The 19,479-nt window shown below is 37.7% G+C and overlaps 1 protein-coding gene across 9 annotated transcripts in view; it reads left to right on the top strand.

Moving 5' to 3' along the window:
* AHI1 (Abelson helper integration site 1) overlaps positions 1-19,479 on the top strand; it is a 210,805-nt gene that overhangs the window by 74,446 nt on the left and 116,880 nt on the right. For 8 of the 9 annotated variants that reach the window (XR_006299149.1, XR_006299147.1, XR_006299148.1 and 5 more), the window contains 2 exons: positions 4,542-4,738; positions 8,441-8,467. Coding sequence is in view for 6 of the 9 variants with exons in the window: in XM_043593066.1 (XP_043449001.1) it covers positions 4,542-4,738; positions 8,441-8,467 (224 nt within the window). In the remaining 3 variants the exon portion in view is untranslated. The remainder of the gene's footprint in view (positions 1-4,541; positions 4,739-8,440; positions 8,468-19,479) is intronic. The other variant, XM_043593068.1, reaches the window with a different exon arrangement.

Genomic DNA, 19,479 nt, shown 5'->3' with positions numbered 1-19,479 from the left:
GGAAGGAGCATCCTCTGGGATGGTAGGTTGTAAGCAGGTCTTCTCCCTCAGTATTGTTCCCTGGTACTTTCATCATTAAGGTCTGCAGAAAGAGAGCACCCGTTAGAGTGTGTGCTGTATTTAGAGTGTGTAAATGAAGTAGGGCATGAATACAGTGGTCAAGGCCCTAAAATTTTTTATATGTGCTATCTCAGATTCATGGTTGATGAAACCCCAAGACCGGTGACCAAAACAAAACAAAACAAAACAAAACCACGTGATTTTTCTTCTGTATATCCATTATATTGCTTTATAAACTATTTTTCCTGCAATTAACATGTTAGTAATATTTCATCATGGCAGCTGTACTTCTGTACATAATTTTAGTTGCTGAATTCCCTTTCATTAAACAAATACACCATAATTTATTTAAAATATTATTGTACAATTCCACTGTTACATAGTTTTTCAATATTTTAAACATGACTTCAGTACTTGCCTGGCTACTCCATTTTGCTTCTTAGGAAAAAGGATCTTGAGGTACAATGGGTCAGTTAAACAGGCCAAAAACAAACAAACAAACAAACAAAAAACATCATTTTCTAATTTGCCTTTTTTTCCGTTTATTCCTTCTTACTGGTGAGGCTGAATATTTCTTTTATTGGCCACATAGTTATTCTTTTGTGAATTTTCTGTGGTGGTCCTTTGCCCATTTTCTGTTAGATTATTCATTTTTAATTCATTTTATGGGGACTCTTTGCATGTTAAGAATATTAACCCCTTTTATCACTAGTTTGTCATTTGCTTTTTTTTGTATGAGCAACATTATTAAGGTACATTGAAATACAGTAAACTGCATATATTTAAAATGTACATTTTGATAAATCTAAACATATTTAAACATGTGTGAAACCGTCATCTCAATCAAGATAATGAACATATCCATCATCTCTAAGTTACTTGGTGCTTCTTTGAAATTTCTCCCTACCGCATCCTTCCCCATGGCAATCACTATGAGTTAATTTCCATTTTGTAGAATTATGTATAAGTGAGACTGTTTATACCATGTACTCTTTTTTGTCTGACTTCTTTCACCCATAATTACTTTGAGATTTATCTCTATTTTAGCTTTTATTAATAGTTTATCCTTCATCCTTACAATGAGTATTGTTTCATTTTATGATATAGCACAGTCTGTCTGTTGATGGAAATGGGGGTTGTACCCAGTTTTTAGCTATTAGAAATAAAGCTGCTATGAACATTCATCTACAAGTCTTTGTCTGAACACATGCTTTCATTTCTCCTAATTCCTAAGAGTAGGAAGACTGCATCTAATTGCAGATGTCTGTTTAACGTAAGAAGCTGCCAGACTGTTTTTAAAGTGGTTATGCCATTTAACCTTTCTCCCAGTAGTGTGTATTTCAGTATCTCCATACCCTTGCTAAATTTGAAGTAGTCAGTCTTTCTAATTTTAGCCCCCTCTGATACTGATGTGCAGTGCTATTTCATGCTGGTTTTAATTTGCTTATCTTTAATGACTAATGTTGTTGAGCCACCTTTTCATGTACATATTTGCCATCCATTTATCTTTTTCAGTGAAGTGTCTGTTCATGTCTTTTGCCCGTTTTTTAGTTAGCTTATTTTCTGACTATGAAGTTTTGAGTGTTAGGTTTTCTCCATAAAAGTGGTGCTCTATTAGATACATGATTTGCAGATATTTCTCCCAGTCTTTGTCTTCTAATTCTCTTCTTAACAGTGTTGAAGAACAAGTGTTTGCAATTTTGATGACATTCTAAATTACCAATTTTTGTTTTATATGGAGTTTCGGTTTTGTATCTAAGAATCTTTGCCTAATCCAAGCTCACAAAAGTATCCTCCTGTGTGTTCTCTAGAGAAGTCTTACGGTTTTAGGTTTTAGATTCATTTTGAGTTATTTTCTGTACATGGTGTGAAGTATGTATCAAAGTTCATTTGCTCACATGTGAATATCCATTTGTTCTAGCACTATTTATTCAAAAGAACCGGCTTTACACCATGTCCGTACATGCTGAGCTCTATTCTGTTCTCTTATCTATTTGTTTATCTTTGTGCCAAAAAACAAAGTGTCTTGATTACTACACTTTATAATAAGACTTGAAGTCAAGTTGTATAACTCCCCCCTTTTTTTTCAGCTTGTTTTGACTCTTCTAGGTCCTTTGTATTTCCATGTGAAGTTTAGAATTTGACAATTTCCCCAAAAGGGACCTGCTGGATTTTGAGTGAGATTACGTTGAATGCACAGATCATTTGGGGAGAATTGGCATTTTGACAGTATTGATTATTCAAACCATGAACATAATCTATCTCTTTATTTAGGTTCTTCTTCAGTTTTATCTCGGCACTGTTTTGTAGTTTTCAGTGTACATGTCTTTCCCATCTTTCATCAGATGCTTCCCAAAATATGTCATGTTTTTTATATCATTCTAAATGATATATATTTTTTAAATTTAAATTTCTGACTCTTTGTTACTTTTCTATAGAAATAATGCTGATCTTGTCTAAAGTTGATTGTTAGTTCTAATGACTTATGTTTTTAGATTCCAGTCAGATTTTTTACACAAATGTGGGGCCAGGACCTGAGAGTGAGAACCTCCATAAATTAACTTTGTGCTGCTTCACTTGCCTTACCATCATCTTAGCTCTGGATAGACGATTCTGTTTATAAAGACAATTTCATTTCTTCCTTTTATACATTCTATCTACTTTTTGGTAGTTCCAAGCAGGAGGGAAAATCCGGTCCCTTTTACTCTTATTTTGGCCAGAGATGGAATTCTCTTACCTTTCCTATGCTTTTTTATTTTTGTTATGATAGCCTTATTTTTTTAATTTTAATAGAGACTCTTTAAATGTTCACATAGAAAAATCTGTCCATCTTTTATGTTGACAATTCTTAACATTTTCTGACTCATGCAGTCCTTTGACAAATAATCTGATAAAAGTTATGGATCTGATTTCCATAAACATTTACACATTCATATTTCTATATGTAACTTCAATAGTCCACAGAAACCCTGGAGGCTGGTCTATTGATTGATTCCCTGTTATGAATCTTGATTGTATCACTTTCTTCTCATGTTATGTTTAGAAAGTCCTTCTATTAAAAATTATATAATTAAGGAAATACTTTTTAAGTGATTACTGTATACTTTTCTCCTTTGTATATACAAACAGGTACTTACAAATTTTTAGATTCCTTTATTTTAAATGATCAAATGAGATAGTGTATATAAACGCATTCTAAACACCATAAAGTACAGTATTCATGCTGTTGTCCTTGTCGTCGTCATCATCAAAAACATTCACTCTTTTGGCCATCTATTCCAGTCTGGGGAGTTAAATCGAAAGAAAGAATTATTTCAAGAAATAATTTGAACTATGAAAAGTACTTGTTCATACATGGTCTGTAATGAGGGAAAACAAAACATTGTAAATATTTAGTAATAGGAGAATGCATAAATAAATAATAGTGCTTCATTGGATGAGATGTTGTAAAGCATTTAAAAGTGGTAACTACATAGTTATAAAAATACGAAAAATGTTTGTAATTAAATTGAAAAAAATTAAATTTTATTCACATTATGGTATCTTGTGTAAAGTGTCCATATGTATAAAGATTAAGAGGGGTATAGAAATATGAAAAGAGTTGTTTTAGGGAGATGGGTTTGCAAATAATTATTTTTATTGTTCTTCCCTTTCCTTTAATTCTATTCTATTATGCCTTTGATTTTTTAAAATATTTTTTTATGTTTATTTTTGAGAGCAAGAGAGACAATATGAGTGGGAGAGGGGCAGAGAGAGAGGGAGAAACAGAATCTGAAGCAGGCTCCAGGCTCCGAGCTGTCAGCACAGAGCCTGATGTGGAGCTCAAACTCACGGACCGCGAGATCATGACCTGAAGTTGGCCACTCCACCGACTGAGCCACCCAGGCTCCCTAATGCCTTTGATTTTTTATATTACGTTTTCTGTATACATATATTTAAAGTTAGGTTCCGGGGTGCCTGGGTGGCTCAGTTGGTTAGGTGTCCGACTTCGGCTCAGGTCATGATCTCGCGATTTGTGAGTTTGAGCCCCGCGTTGGGCTCTGTGCTGACAGCTCAGAACCTGGAGCCTGCTTTGGATTCTGTGTCTCGCTCTCTCTCTGCCCCTCCCCTGCTCACGCTCTGTCTCTCTCTGTCTCTCTCTGTCTCAAAAATAAATAAAACATAAAAAAAAAATTTAAAGTTAGGTTCCCATTCCAACATGTTTTTTACCACACCAAGAGATGACATGGCCTTCACGGCTGATTTATAATACTGCCTGACATAAATCATCTGTGAAATTATTATTTTTCCTTTTTCATGCTTTTATATTATTGAATAATTCCACAATTTCACATTTTGCCAGTCATGTTGTCTTATTATCACCCAGTTTTTAAAATGTCTTATGTAGTTTCTGATCGTTGGTTTAATGCTACAGTCTCATGGCTTAATTATTTCATTGTGCTTTTGCTATGATGACTTTAATTATGGATGTATTTTTTCAGTTGCCCAGCAAGAGGGTGAAATGTTCAAACGCTACAATGGGACATTTCCGTTACCTGGAATACACCAAAGTCAAGATGCTTTATGCACCTGTCCTAAACTGCCTCATCAAGGCTCTTTTCAGATAGATGACTACGTCCACGCTGACAATTCTTCAATGAAGATGCAGCAAGTGAAACAGAGACTCGATTCTGTCACAGTATGTCTGATGATTTTATGCAGTTGAGAAGTTGGAAATTTTAAAACCATTTTGATTCTATTTTACATTGCCATGCCAATAAGTATTAATTCAAAAAAGTAAGTAGGTTACTTAAAAATAGGTTTTCTAATGCTTTTTTGGTTGCCTTCTGGTATTTGTTCTAACATCACCCACTGCAGTAAACAGACTGATATGGGATAGATAAACTATCATGCTTTCCCGACTTGATATTTCTGTAAAGACCAGCCCAAGATCTCTTTTGCTATTTAAAAATGGAAGTGCGTATGTGTGTGCATATGTACAATACACACAAACACAAAAGGCACCAACCTGGGAAATTATTCATGTAAAATATATTAAAGGTACAACCTCCTTAATATGCCAAAGTTTAAATAATAAAGAAAAAAGACTTGAACAAAGAAATGGATAAAATAAATAAGCAGGAACTTCCAAAAAGAATAGATACAGATGTTCCTGAAGCATATTTAAAAGGACTGTTATCTCACTACAAGAAAAGTGCTGTCAAAGTCAGGAATGGCCATAAAACTGGAAAATAGGTCATGAAAATGAGGAGGAGGATGCCTAATTAAAAATAGAGTGCTTTTTTATTCTGTTCATTATAAATTATTACATTAACTTTCTCAAAGATAACTAATAAAATGTATTGGGAAGCTTAGATATCCTTAAAAATGCTTAATGCTCATTGAACATAATAGTTCCTTTAGTTAGAATTAGCCTTGAGCTCCTTGAAGACAGGGACTGTGCAGACTTGTTCCTTGTCGTGTTGTCACCTTTTGGCACAGTGCCTGGCACTTAATAAATATAATCCCTTTCTCTCCTCCATTGATAGGAATCTTCACCAGTTTTAACCCAAACATATGAGGAACTATATTGACACACCTTTAGTTATGACTATACTTACTTCCTCTCTACTTTTCTTTCTTTAGAAAATTGGAGTTTCAGGTATACCAGAATGCAGGTTTCGTTGGAATATAAGGGAAATATTTTTATTTTTATCAGTATAAATTTTAGAATATGTACTATAAATTAATAAATTTATTTCAAAGTTGTAATTCTGTGTATTTTACCATTTTAATTGAATAATGTATGATGTTCCAGATTTTAAAAGGAAGTATAAATAGATAAATGGAGTTTTAAAAACTAGAGAAAAATGTTTCTTCACTAGGGAAAAAAGTGTCCCTTGTGTAAAATCTTACATGGCAAAATGTCTTCACAGATATAAGAGCAACTAACTCACTGATCAATAAAAAAACAAGTTTCCTACAATCTGTTGATCTTTACACTATAAAACTTAACGTGCTGGAATTACCTTAGCCTTGTAGCTTTTCTTTTGTCATCTTATATAGCTGTCATCTTCAGATAAATGAAAGGACATAAGAACAAAAGAAAGTAGATGTAAAGGAAAAATCAGAAAAATATTTTTTAAGATATGAAATCAAAAGCAAGGGGGAAGTAGATTGATAATTTATTATAAGAGAAAAATTTCTTTCTCTTATTTATTTCTTTTAAATTAGAGTATCTGTTTGCATTGGGATTGAGGTAGACCAAGGCTACCTTTAGAAATGAAAACTTTGTGTATAATGGCTGTGGTTTTTGAAAAGCCCTATTTTTCCCATGTTGAGAGAATGCACCGAATTCTTTCAAATGTCATCTGCAATATATTTTCTTTTGGAATGTAGATAGTATGTATGGGAATTAAAACAAAATGTCCTCTTTATTCCCTTGGCAGCTCTGTTTTTATGTTTTGCAAGCATTGACTGGATTGTTACCTTTTGTCACAAATCCTTTTTCTTGTTTCTTGTAATTTATTTTGGTAGGGCCCAATTTTTTGTTGTTAGGTTTTTAGTCCATTGAAGACTCTAACAGTGGTCTTCTATAGAAAAGTGTAATAGGGAAGACTTGATTACTTCTATATTATGAGGACTATATTACTAGAGATACTTCTTTTTTTGTAACCACAGTAGGAATTTTTTAAATAAAATATAGTGCAAGCTTAGGGTATGATGTGTGTGTGTGTGTGTGTGTGTGTGTGTGTGAATTGCATAACCAATCCAGTTCAGCAGGTGTTTACTCATTAATGAATAAAGGAAACAAAAATAGATAATTCTCTGTTCTCCATAGCCTTACCATTTAGTCATTTAGCTCTTTCCTCTTTCCTTTAACAGAGTTGACTGTATTTGCAGCTACAGCAATACCTGAAAGGCATACTGCAGCCCAGATAGATCTCTTAGGTAGACAGTATGCTAAGAGCATTGCCAAAAGTCACTCTGTTTTTAAATTTTGATCTTATCAGTGCGTCCAAACTTGCTCAGAACCTGGGGTACCTACTGGGAGTAATCAGACTTACAAAAAGTTGATTTATGAAGTTAAAAAACTTACTTATAGGGAAAGGTATACCTTTCTAGCTGCCTGAACACTCAAGACCACTCTCACTTTTAAAAATTAATCTGAAGCCCAGGCTAATGATGACAGAGTTGATTATAAGCAGAGTCATAGGAGTAGGGATTAGATAGATTTAAAAATGTTTTATGCCAGCTTTGCAAAAAGGTTAGTTTTCTCTACCTTTTGGGAGATTTCACCTAATAATGATTGATGATAACTAACATCTATTTAGTTATGAATGATGCCTAACATCATGAATTCCTGTGCTGAGTGCTTTACTTGTTCATTGTATTTAATCCTCAAAACCATCCTATAGTGTGAGTGCTAGTATTATCCCCATTTTACGGAAAGTGAAGGTGAGGCTTACAGAGCTCAAGCAATATCACCGGTGTCGCACAGTTGGCAAGTGCTGGAACTGAGGTTCAGTCCAGACAGAATCTCATGCTCCGGCAGTGTCATTTTCTCCTTTTAGTGATCGAATTACTGATACCCTTCAGACATAGTCTCTGTCCCTTAGAAATTTCTGGATAAAAAATTGATACTCCTCTTTTAGTTCTCTTTTGTCCTAAACTCCACATTCATCGTTAGCATTTTTCTCTGTTTCTCTTGTAGTCTGATGATACATGCTGGCTGACCTTAATTGGACTTGGATATTTTTTGTGTCTCCATAGCAGCACATTTTCAAATCATTTATTATAATGTTGACTTTTACTAGTTTCTTTGTCAGAACTGATCTTTTTCTTCCCTTGTCCCATGAATTGTAGGTGGTTCCTTTCTGTAGCTCCTTCAATACTGATAACATACTTTGCCATTTAGTAGTGTTTGTTACTAGATTTCCTCAGAAGTAAATTATTAATATGGTTATTATACTTATGGGCATTGTTATTTGTAGAGATAATTATATACAATAATTAATTATGGGTGCGTCTTTGAGACATGTTAGTGCTCTGGTGTAGAATTTTGGCATTTACAAGTTTATTATTACTAGGTTTGTTTATGAAGTTTATTGAGGCCACACGGTTTTCTTGAGGCAGATGTGCGTGGGCTCACCATGCCTTTTGTTTCAGCAGGTTGGATTTACCAAGAACGCACTGAGTCTCTTTTTTTTATTTCACACTCTTTCCAGCTCATTGGAAACAATGCAGAGTGACAGCTACAGGGTGATAGACAAAGAGGCTCTCCCAAATGTTGATTTTGGTTATTAAAGGATTAATATCAGAATGTGTTGAAAAGAGTTGATAATTTTATTAAGATAAAATTATGAATATTTCCTTACTTGTTGTGTTGTATTTCTTTTAGGAGGTGATACGAGCCTGTACTGCAAAGGTAAGCAGTTTTTATCAGGAGGAAGATAACTTTAAGACCAGAGCTTTCATTGTGATGTACCAGAGAATTGAAATGTACCATTCGGAGTTTTTACTAGAACTTTTACAAAAGCTAGTCAGATGTGTATTTTCCTTATTTGAGCTCAAATCTATCAAAGAATTATATACGGGAATCTGAGACTTTAACAAATACCTTCATATTTTCGAAGATTTAAGAATATTAAGTAATTGGAATGTACTTTCAGTAAAAGGCCAGCAAGGTCATTTGATCCTCTGAGAAAAATATTATACGATACTTAATAGGTAAGAGACACCGGTACAGTTCCAGTGGATGTATGCTGAGTAAACTGTATAAGCCGTGAAATGCATGCAAGCTGCGTGTAAATAACAGTGATACACTGTGTGCTTATAATGCTCTTGATCATTTACTTATACCAGTGTCTCACACTTCTTTTTCCATTTAGCTGCATAGCAATCCTGACAGGCAAATTAGATATTATTGTTACTCCAATTTTAGAAAGGAGGAAGCTGAGGCTTATTGAAGTTAAGTGATTTGCTCAAGACCCCAAAGTTAGTGGAAAAATAGTAGCATACCTTTTGATTATTAAACAGTTTCAACCAAACTGTATCTAAGATGCTTCCAACACAGCAGCTTTCTTCTTTTTACAAGCAAAGCTATTTTATATGCAATCTCTAACTCCATCGTCAAGAAAATAAACTTTAATTTAAAAGATTTGGAATGGCACCATATGTTTGTCTTTCCCTCTCCTCTGTCCACTCCCCAAATTCAGTTGAATAATTAGACATTCATTGATTTATCAAATGTAATTATATCTATCACAGTAAAAGGGTGAGACATTCAGAAGGGAATTAGCATGGTGTTGGTATGTTCAAAGACTGCTTTGTGTCATATCAGTGCAGTGGAAGTATTTTTTTTATTTGGTAAACATATACTACCATGTGGCAGGCACTTGGAATACAGAAGTAGGTCCTAGGCTATTGCTGCTTTTCACATGAGGCATCTTATAGAGGAAACATGTGAGAAAACACTATACTTACCCCATCACTGAAGTGTCCAGTATCAGTGAGGACCCATCACTTTTTTACCTAATTATCGCAAGTCAACAGGATATGGAATATAGACAAGGGGAAGGAAGATGAAGGGAAGAAGAGAACAAGCTATATTCTGACTTGGGCTGCAGATATTCAGGAAACTTGCTCCTGATAGCGGTGATTACTATAGTGATTGTAGCTCCAAGATTACTACCTCTTCTTAAGTATACATAGTATGTAAAACCAAAGTCAAAAAATAATTTTCTGGCTAGCAATTCAGAGCTTTTTCTCTTTAACAAATAAATATATATACGCTTCTTTTGTTTAAAAAAATTTTTTTTAATATTTTATTTATTTTTGAAACAGAGAGAGACAGAGCATGAACGGGGGAGGGTCAGAGAGAGAGGGAGACACAGAATCTGAAGCAGGCTCCAGGCCTGCTGTCAGCACAGAGCCCGACGCGGGGCTCGAACTCACAGACTGTGAGATCATGACCTGAGCCGAAGTAGGACACTTAACCGACTGAGCCACCCAGGCGCCCCCCCTCCCTTTTTTTTTTTAATGTACGCTTCTTTTGTAAAGCTCTCTGAATGTCCAAAAGTCAGGTGATCTGTACATATTTGCCAAAGGTTGAGGAAACTGTCATCTGCTAATCTGGAACCTCTCTGCAGATGAAGGATCGTTATATTCATCTTTGTACCCCAAGTATTTCACAGAAGTAAAATAAATGCTCATTGAAAATAGATGATATATTTGGAAATTAAGTATTTGGAAAGATTAACCTTACTATTGTCTCTAGTTACTCTTTTTTGGTAAGTTTTATTGAGAGGTAATTCACATACCATCATAATTTGCCCTTTTGAAGTATACAGTTACTGGGTTTTACCTTACTCACAGGCTGTGCAAGCATCACTATTACCTGATTTTCAAACTTTTTTATTGCCTCCAAAAAGAAATCGTGTTTCTCTTAGCAGTCATTATTTCTATAGGTATATGCACATGCACACACACACACACCCAAACTCCTGGCAACCACTAATATACCTTCTGTCTCTATAGGTTTGCCTGTTCTGAACATTTTATATCAATTGAATCAAAGAATATGTGGTCATTTATAACTGGCTTCTTTCACTTAGAATAATGTTTTCACAGTTCCTCCATTTGTAGCATGTTATCCATACTACTTTTTATTGCCAAATAAGATTCTGTTGTACAGATATATTACATTTTGTTTACCCATTCATCAGTTTATAGACTTTTGGATTGTTTCCATTTGGGGGCTATTATGAATAATGCTACTCCAATCATGTGTGTACCAGTTTTTGTTTAGGTGTATGTTTTCATTTCTTGAGACATATAGGAGTGGAATTGTTGGGTGATGTGATAACTCTGCATTTAACATTTTGCACAACTACTAAACTTACCCAAAGTGGCTGCAACCATTTTAGAATCCTGTGTGGTAATTCTATATTTAACATTTTGAGGAAATTTTATATTTAGCACTTTTCCAAAGTGGCTGTGCCATTTTATATTCCCACCAGGAATGTGTAAGGGTTCCAGTTTCTCCTCATTCTTACCAACACTTGTTATTTTCTGTCTTTCTTAGGATAGCTCTCCTAGTTGGTGAAAAGTGGTATCTCGTTGTGGCTTTTGATTTGCATTTCCCTAATGACTAACGACATTGAGCATGTTTGATGTGCCATTTGTATATCTTGCTTAGAGAAGTGTCTGGTCAAATCCTTTGCCCATTTAAAAAAAATTGTCTTTTTAATGTGCACTTTTTAAGAGTGCTGGATACAAGTCTCTTATCAGATAGATGATTTGCAAATGTTTCATCCCACTTTGTGAGTTGTCTTTCCACTTTCTTGATGATGGCCTTGAAAGCAAAAAGGTCTTAATTCTTGTGAAGTTCAGTTTATCTATTTTTTCTTTTGTCACTTTGCTTTTGGTATCATATCTAATAAACCATTGCCTAACCCGACACATCAAAGATGTACCTCTTTTTAAGATTTTAATATTTTTAACTCTAACACTTGGTCTGTGATGATCTTCTCTTTTTTTATGTGTATAATGCTATGTGGAGCTATAACTTTATCCCATTGCATGTGGCCACCTGGTTGTCTCTGCACCAGTTGTTGAAAAGGCTGTTCGTGCCCCAGTGAGTGGTTTGGGCGCCATTGTCAAAAGTCCTTAGTCTTAAAAGCAAAGTATATTTCTGCAGTTTCTCATTTGTTGCAATCAGGGTAGTAAATTTTGCCAGGTATCTAAGTTTTTTTCTTCCTTAAATCCCAGCCGAATTTTTATGTTGTTGAAGATTCATTCCTTTTTTCCATTAACATGCTTTAGTAAGTATTGTGTGTGTGTGTGTGTGTGTGTGTGTGTGTGTGTGTGCGCGCGCGCGCTTGGGTTAGAACAGTGAATAGGCACATTTTGTCATAGGAAGATAAATGGTAAAAAAAGGAAACAAGGTAATTTCAGACAATAAGTGACGTAACAATAAAAGTAGATCCCGAGACAGAGAATGCCGGGGGAGTGCGGGACAGCTGCCCTCAAAGTGTGTTCACAAAAGGCCTCTCTGAGAGAAACATTTGACAGGGAGCTAGTCCTGTCCTGGAAAATCCTCATCTGGAAATATAACTGGCAGAAAGAAGAGCACTGTGTGTAAGTAGTAATCATGAGCAAGTAAGGAGAAACGGTGTTTCGTGATGAGGTTGGAGAGGTGATCAGGAGTCCATGCATGCCTTTTAAAATGCCTGTAAGCATGGTAATGCAGGGGAGGAATAATTTCCCTTCTCTCCTAGGTTCTGTCCTTCTAGGTCTGATGGTTAAGTTGACATAAGAAAGATTAATAAAAGAAAAAAATCTAATTATGCACATATGGGAGCCCCACAAAGATATGAGACTACAAAGCTGCAGGCAGTTGAGGCTTTTATAAACCATCCTTAGTGTAGGAAAGGGAGCGATAGGGATAGAGGGCTCCAAAGTGGGAAGGCAGCCATTCCCAGGAAAGTGAGAGGAGGAACTGTTAGGCGAACAAAGCCTGCCCTGCCACGTAGTTAAGTCCCTCCAGTGAAAAAGGTCTCTCTGGGCATAGCTCTCTTCCTAGTAAAGGCCTCCTTTTTAAAGTACATTTCCTGGGGCGCCTGGATGGCTCATTCGGTTAAGCATCTGACTTTGGCTCAGGTCATGATCTCACGGTGTGTGGGTTTGAGTCCCGCATTGGGCTCCGTGCTGACAGCTCAGAACCTGGACCCTGCTTTGGATTCTGTGACTCCCTCTCTCTCTACTCCTCCCCCACTCATGCTCTGTCTCTCTCTCTCTGTCTCTCTGTCTCTCTCTCTCTCTCTCAAAAATAAAGAAACATTAAAAAAAAATTTTTAAGTACATTTCCCTCATTGAAGGGTAGCTTCTCTACCTGTTTTCAGAGCTTTTCCAGTGTCTGCAGTTTCTGAAAATAATCCTTATGCCAAAGAGGCATATTTGAGGGTGACATATTCTGCTAAACCTTCAGTAAGGAGTTAGGTGTTGTTTTAATCAGAGAAGCTGTGATGGAGGTATTAAGCTGGGGAGAATGTGAGAATAGATTTTAAAGGGAGTAAGTCTTCAAGCAGATCAGTTAGCTGACTTTCATGGTTGTCCATGAGGAGATGGTAGCCTGGACTAAGGATGGTGTTAAAAGATAAACTGACACCGGGGCGCCTGGGTGGCGCAGTCGGTTAAGCGTCTGACTTCAGCCAGGTCACGATCTCGCGGTCCGTGAGTTCGAGCCCCGCGTCAGGCTCTGGGCTGATGACTCAGAGCCTGGAGCCTGTTTCCGATTCTGTGTCTCCCTCGCTCTCTGCCCCTCCCCCGTTCATGCTCTGTCTCTCTCTGTCCCAAAAAATAAATAAACGTTGAAAAAAAAATAAATAAAAGATAAACTGACACCTATTAAAAATTTTTTAGAGTTTATTTGAGCAAAAATTGATTTGAACGGCACAGCGTCAAACTGGACATGGTTAGAAGTGCTCCACTGGCAGGAACTGAGGAAAGACTTTTTATAGAGAAAAGGCTGAAGCAAAGCAAGGAAATTAGAGATTGATGATAGTTTAAAGCCTAGTTGGCCATTTGTGATTGGTTGTCCTTAGGTTTCAACTTTGTAACCTGGAGGTATTTACAGGCTTAGATTGGGCTTTGCTTCCATAGCCTGTAAGGCCAGGCGCCATGGCATTAGAGCTGCCTGAGACTCATCGCCTCCTGTTTAATTAATTTCACAGTGGCAATAATGAATTTGCAGGCAGTGGACAGATTTGCAATATATTTTGGAAGCAGATTCAACACAGCTCAGCGATGGATTGGATGTGGTGTAAGTGAAGGAAAGAGGAAAGATGGCTTCTGTGTTGCTGCTTGCGGCAATTGTACGGATGCTAGTAGAGCTTTGAATGAGGTGAGGAATGCTGGCGTGGAGGGAGCAGATTTTAGGAGCAGAGTTTTGGATGTGGACGTAGTTGTGTGGTAGGTGTTTGGACTTCTGAGTCTTGAGTTCAGGGAAGAAGTTAGGGCTAAAGTTACGTTTATTTAAGCTGTGAGATTGGATAAGATCTCCTGGAGAGAGGTAGCTAAAGATCTGAGGCACGGGTCCAGGAGAAGCGTATGTCAGAGAAGCCTAGAGGAGAGTATTCCAAGGAAGAGAGGTGCTAAACTATCACGTGTGACTGAGAGAAGGAGCAAAATGAGGATAGAACATTGAGGATTGTATTTGGCTGGATGGTGTCCTTTGGTTACCTTGATGGAAACTGTTTCAGTAAGTGGCAGAGACAAACGCACAATTGAAGCGAGTTGAGGACAGAATAGAAGTCCATAAATTTTGACCGGGAAGCAGAGAAACAGGAGCTGAGGAGGAGTCGTCAGTGGACATCAAAGCATATTTATTTGCTGATTGGAATAATTCAGCAGTGATGGAGAAGTGGGCACTGTACCACAGAGGTGGTCATTGCTGCCCTCAAGTCCTTGAAAAAGTGAGAGGGGATGTAATCCTGAATACTAGTGGAGGAGCTGGCCTTAAGAGAAGGGATTTTTCATCCCGTCTGATAGGCCAGTAGGTGGAAACTGGGTAGATGCTTGGATACAAATTTGATGATGGGAGGTTGTAAGAGTGTTCATCTGATTGCTCCAAGATAGCAAATGGTATTAGAAGTCTTGCATTGCTCTGAATTGTGATAGCCCTAAAATATCAGTGTATGAGTTTACAATTTACGGATTTCCTTGCTCTTTTCCTTGGCTTAGAGTTGGATTGAAGCACATCAGAAATGGTATTGCCTGGGGGCGCCTGGGTGGCGCAGTCAGTTAAGCGTCCGACTTCAGCCAGGTCACGATCTCACTGTCCGTGAGTTCGAGCCCCGCGTCGGGCTCTGGGCTGATGGCTCAGAGCCTGGAGCCTGTTTCCGATTCTGTGTCTCCCTCTCTCTCTGCCCCTCCCCCGTTCATGCTCTGTCTCTCTCTGTCCCAAAAATAAATAAACGTTGGAAAAAAAAAAAAAAAAAAGAAATGGTATTGCCTGGAATCTGTGTCCATTCAGCTCTGTGTTATTCCTCACAAATGGAACTAAATCTGTTTTCTCCTGTTTCCGGACATAATTATATCATACCTGGCATGTGTTAGAAATGGGCCTATTCTTCCTTAAATTATAATTAATTTTGGCTGTCTTTTCCAGAATGAAATTATGAATTCCCTCAGAGAGAAACAACTCTCTTTCTGCCTTCTCCCCTTCCTTCCTTCCTTCCTTCCTTCCTTCCTTCCTTCCTTCCTTCTTCCCCCTCCTCCTTGTTCTCCCTCCCTCCCTTCTTTCCTTCTTTTTCAGCTTCACATAGTACTGCCTCCACCTCTAATGTTACATTTCTGAATCTCCACACTCCTTTGTGAGCTTCTCAAAGTTATTTGTTTGTTTTTTAAATTAGTAATATCACCTGTCCTAGATGAATATAAATGCAGCCAAGCTGAAGTTCACTGAATTATGTTTAGAATAATGCTGTAAAGGTAAGGTCATAATTAAATTATAATCTAATATATCTTAGAACATAGTATTCACTAAAAAATAAAAAGGTTTAAAAAATGGAGAATCCAGAGATGATGATTTTTATAAATCTCCTAAAAAAAAGTTTGGATATTTTCATCATGAAGAGATAAAAATTAAGTTGAGATTTTAATTTTTTTTTTCAACATTTATTTATTTTTGGGACAGAGAGAGACAGAGCATGAACGGGGGAGGGGCAGAGAGAGAGGGAGACACAGAATCAGAAACAGGCTCCAGGCTCTGAGCCATCAGCCCAGAGCCCGACGCGGGGCTCTAACTCACGCACCGCGAGATCGTGACCTGGCTGAAGTCGGACGCTTAACCGACTGCGCCGCCACCCAGGCGCCCCAGTTGAGATTTTAATAGAATAGTTGTTTACCCTTATTTGGAGAGTTTCTTTCTCAATGGTTTGTTTTTAATGCTTAAAATTATTCCTTCATGGCATTCCAAAACTTGAGAAAAGCAAATTAAGTGTTGTTATTTTGACAGTATTTGGGAGACTGGCCTGACTGTAGGAGTGGTACAGGCCAAAATAGGCCACTAAAAGAAATTATGTAATTTTATTCCTGAAAGTTTTAGAAAACAAGAAAAAACCCCTTGTTTTACGAAAAGCCAGTTTTCCTCCCATGTGTCTCCTTTACTCTCGCTCTACCACCAACCTTCACAACACTTCTGGTACCAGATGGGCTGTGGTTTTTTTCCCCCACCAAGCAGTTCTCTGCGATACAGGATGTCCTACACTATAACTCAGTTGTGACATTGTCCACCTGAGGATAGCGGCAGATCAGCAGATTCCACAGGTTTAAGGACTCAGTCCCACAAGACTTCACGTGCCACCACACCTCTGACATTTCAGGTGCCAGTGTGGGTCCACATTGTTACCTGTGTTTCTGACCAATCAGCTGTAAATTGGAGGGTCCCGGGCCAATTTCCTCAGGTTCAGTTAATTCCCTGGAGCAGCTAAGAACTCAGAAAAACAATTTACTCGTTACTGTTTGCCAGTTTATTATAAAAGGATGAAGGATACAGGTGAACATCCAGATGGAAGAGATGCAGAGGGCAAGGTGTGTGGGGAGGGCCCGGAGCTTCCGTGATCTCTCAGGCGCAGCACTCCCAGCACGTCTATGTGATCACCAGCCTGGAAGCTGTCTGAACCCCATACTCTTGGCATTTTTATGGAGGTTTCTTCAGGTAGGCATGATCAGTTACAATTCCATTTCTAGCCCCTCTCCCCTCCCTGGAAAATGGAGGAGGGGGGGGATGGGCTAAAAATTCCAAGCTTCTAATCATGGCTTGATCTTTCTGGAGACCAGCCCTCATCCCAGAGAACACCAAAAGTGACTTCATTAGAACAAAAGACATTTCTGTCTCCCAGGAAATTCCAAGGTATATAGGAGCTCAGTGTCTGGAACCAGAGTCAAAGACCAAGTATTAGAACAAAAGATCCTCCTAGTACTTTTATCACTTAGGAAATTACAGGAGCTCTGAGCCAGGAACTGCAGCCAGAAACCAATATTTTTTTTTCTGTTACTTCACATACCTATTTCTAGATTTAAATTGAGTATTAAACCATGAAATTTAATGTATTTTTTACTTTTAAGGCTTTCATTCTACCAATTTTTATCATTAAAAGGTTACATTTGAGAAGTCTTGAACACAGTTACCGCCTTAGCTTTGGGTAGGTTTTTAAACATGCACTGCGTTCAGATTTATATTACTTCATTTGACTTCTCTGCAATTCTTATTAGTTTTATAGGAGTTATTTATTAAAGAAAGATGAACAAAAACTGGTTCTTACCCTCAGGAAGATTACAGTCAGTTGGATAGTAATTAACCAAATAATTAAGCACACCAAAGTGTTACCAGTGCTGTGATAATACAGTATGATAATAAGATACGAGACATGGTGGGGAGACAAGGGAGGGAGAGGTAAGTTCTCCTGGGAGAATCTGAAAGGCTTTTCACACATGATATAATACTCAAGCTAAAGCTTGAAAAAGGAGTTGACATCCATCAGGAAAATGGAGGCAAAAGGAAAGCCCATTCCTGGAAATGGAACGGTATGAGCTAAGTGACAGGGACATGAAACAACTTGGCATGTCTGCAGAGTTATACACAGTTTGTCTTAGCCAACGTAGGAAAAGGAGTGATAAGGTTGAGGAACTAGGTAATTATTAGAATAGAAAGCTTTGTATGCCAGGATGAGAATTATAGACATTATCTAGTGGAACAACTGATGATAGGTTTTAACCAGAAATGTTAGTCAGTAAAATTAGCATTTCAGAAAGATTATCTTGTTAGTAGTATAGAAGAAGAATTAGAGATACAGGAGATAGGGAGACAAAGCAGGAGACTATTGCAGTACTTTGCAAGCAGAGAAAAAGGCCTGAACCAGAGCCCTGACTGGAGACAAAGAGTGGGGTCAGATGTCCAAGCATCTAATTGACCCAGTGACCAACTCTGTGGAGTGCGAGATGGTCGTGTAGGATGATGTCCACCCTTGTGGCTGAGGCAACTAAGTGGATAGCAGTAGCTTTCCCTGAGACAGTAAATAATGGAGGGAGTTAGTTTAGCTTTGAACTTAACGTGTTTGGAAGAGTTTTGGATTTCAGAAACGTCGGCATAGAAGGCAGATGAAGTGATGAAAACAAATATTACTGCCTAGGGTGACCTTGTGGTGTGAGGGAAGAAGAGGGCCCAGTGCGTCTAACAGGCAACCCTGATAAGCAGTGGTGGCAGGATAGCCCACAGAAAACAGTTTTCCAGAAACAGAGAGTGACTGGCAGTGTTAGAGATCTCAGAGGCTTAAGTGAATCTGCTAAATCAGCCCAGTTGAAGTCTTGGGTGGCTTTAACTTCAGATTTAGTCTTCTGGTAGAGAAAAGCTTCATTGTGCTTGGTTGAGATTGAATGGTTGAGTTATATGGATAGCAGTTATGTGCTATTTTTCATGGAGTTTGGCTTTCAGTGAAGCTTAAGGAAATTATGGAATCATTGTGAGAATTTTTCATTTTTTGCTATTTGTTTCTAGACTGAAGTAGAAAGATCTATGCTTTTTTTCCTATAGGGAAACAGCCAGTGGAGAATTTGAAAGTAGAATTTGGAAGAGCTTGAAGTATCCCCAAGGGAGAGGCACCAGGGTGGTTCAGTCAGTTAAGCGTCGGACTCTTGATTTCAGCTCAGGTCATGATCTCGAGGTTCTTAAGATCGAGCCCTGTGTTGGGCTCCACGCTGTTAGGGTGGATTGCGATTCTCTCTCCCTCTCTCTGCTACCACGCACGCACTCTCTCACTCTCTACCAAAATAAATAAACTTTAAAAAAAAGATATCCCCAAGGGAACAGATGGAGGGATTAATGTTCAACAGAGGGGCACTAGACGAAAAGAGGTGAAGGTGGATGTAAGAGCTGTATTCTTTGAGAGGTTTGAAAATGAGGGTTTCAGAGACTTGAAGACCAAATTTTCTCTGTGAAGTAAGGAAATACACTGAGAAAGGAGGTAAAGTTTGAAGAAAACCAAAGACATTGAGATAAGTTGACTTTGACTAAGACATGTTGGATAAATGGTTTGAACCAGCACTACATCTTAATTTTTAAGCTTTGCATGGAGGAATCATATCAGTTATCTTTGAACTACCAGTCCTTGGTGTATATATATATATATATATATCAGAAGTTCAAAAAATCTTGATTAAATACTGCAAAATAAAACTTCGTTATGACTGATTCAAATTTGAATTCTGGTTTTAGTTCATGTAGCAGTGATGAACTGATTTGGGGGGAGACTTCCTGGCACCTTACCCTACTGTAGAAATTTCTCTTCTGCACGAACAGTGTTTCTTCCTGATCCCTCACTTTACTGTGATAGCTTATATGGAAAATACCTAGGGACCTAGAGCTCATGTTTGAAT

The sequence above is a fragment of the Prionailurus bengalensis genome, chromosome B2 (assembly GCF_016509475.1).
Source record: "Prionailurus bengalensis isolate Pbe53 chromosome B2, Fcat_Pben_1.1_paternal_pri, whole genome shotgun sequence".
Lineage (NCBI taxonomy): Eukaryota > Metazoa > Chordata > Mammalia > Carnivora > Felidae > Prionailurus > Prionailurus bengalensis.
Note: the sequence above shows the minus strand (reverse complement) of the source record. Positions and strands in the feature narration are given on the sequence as shown.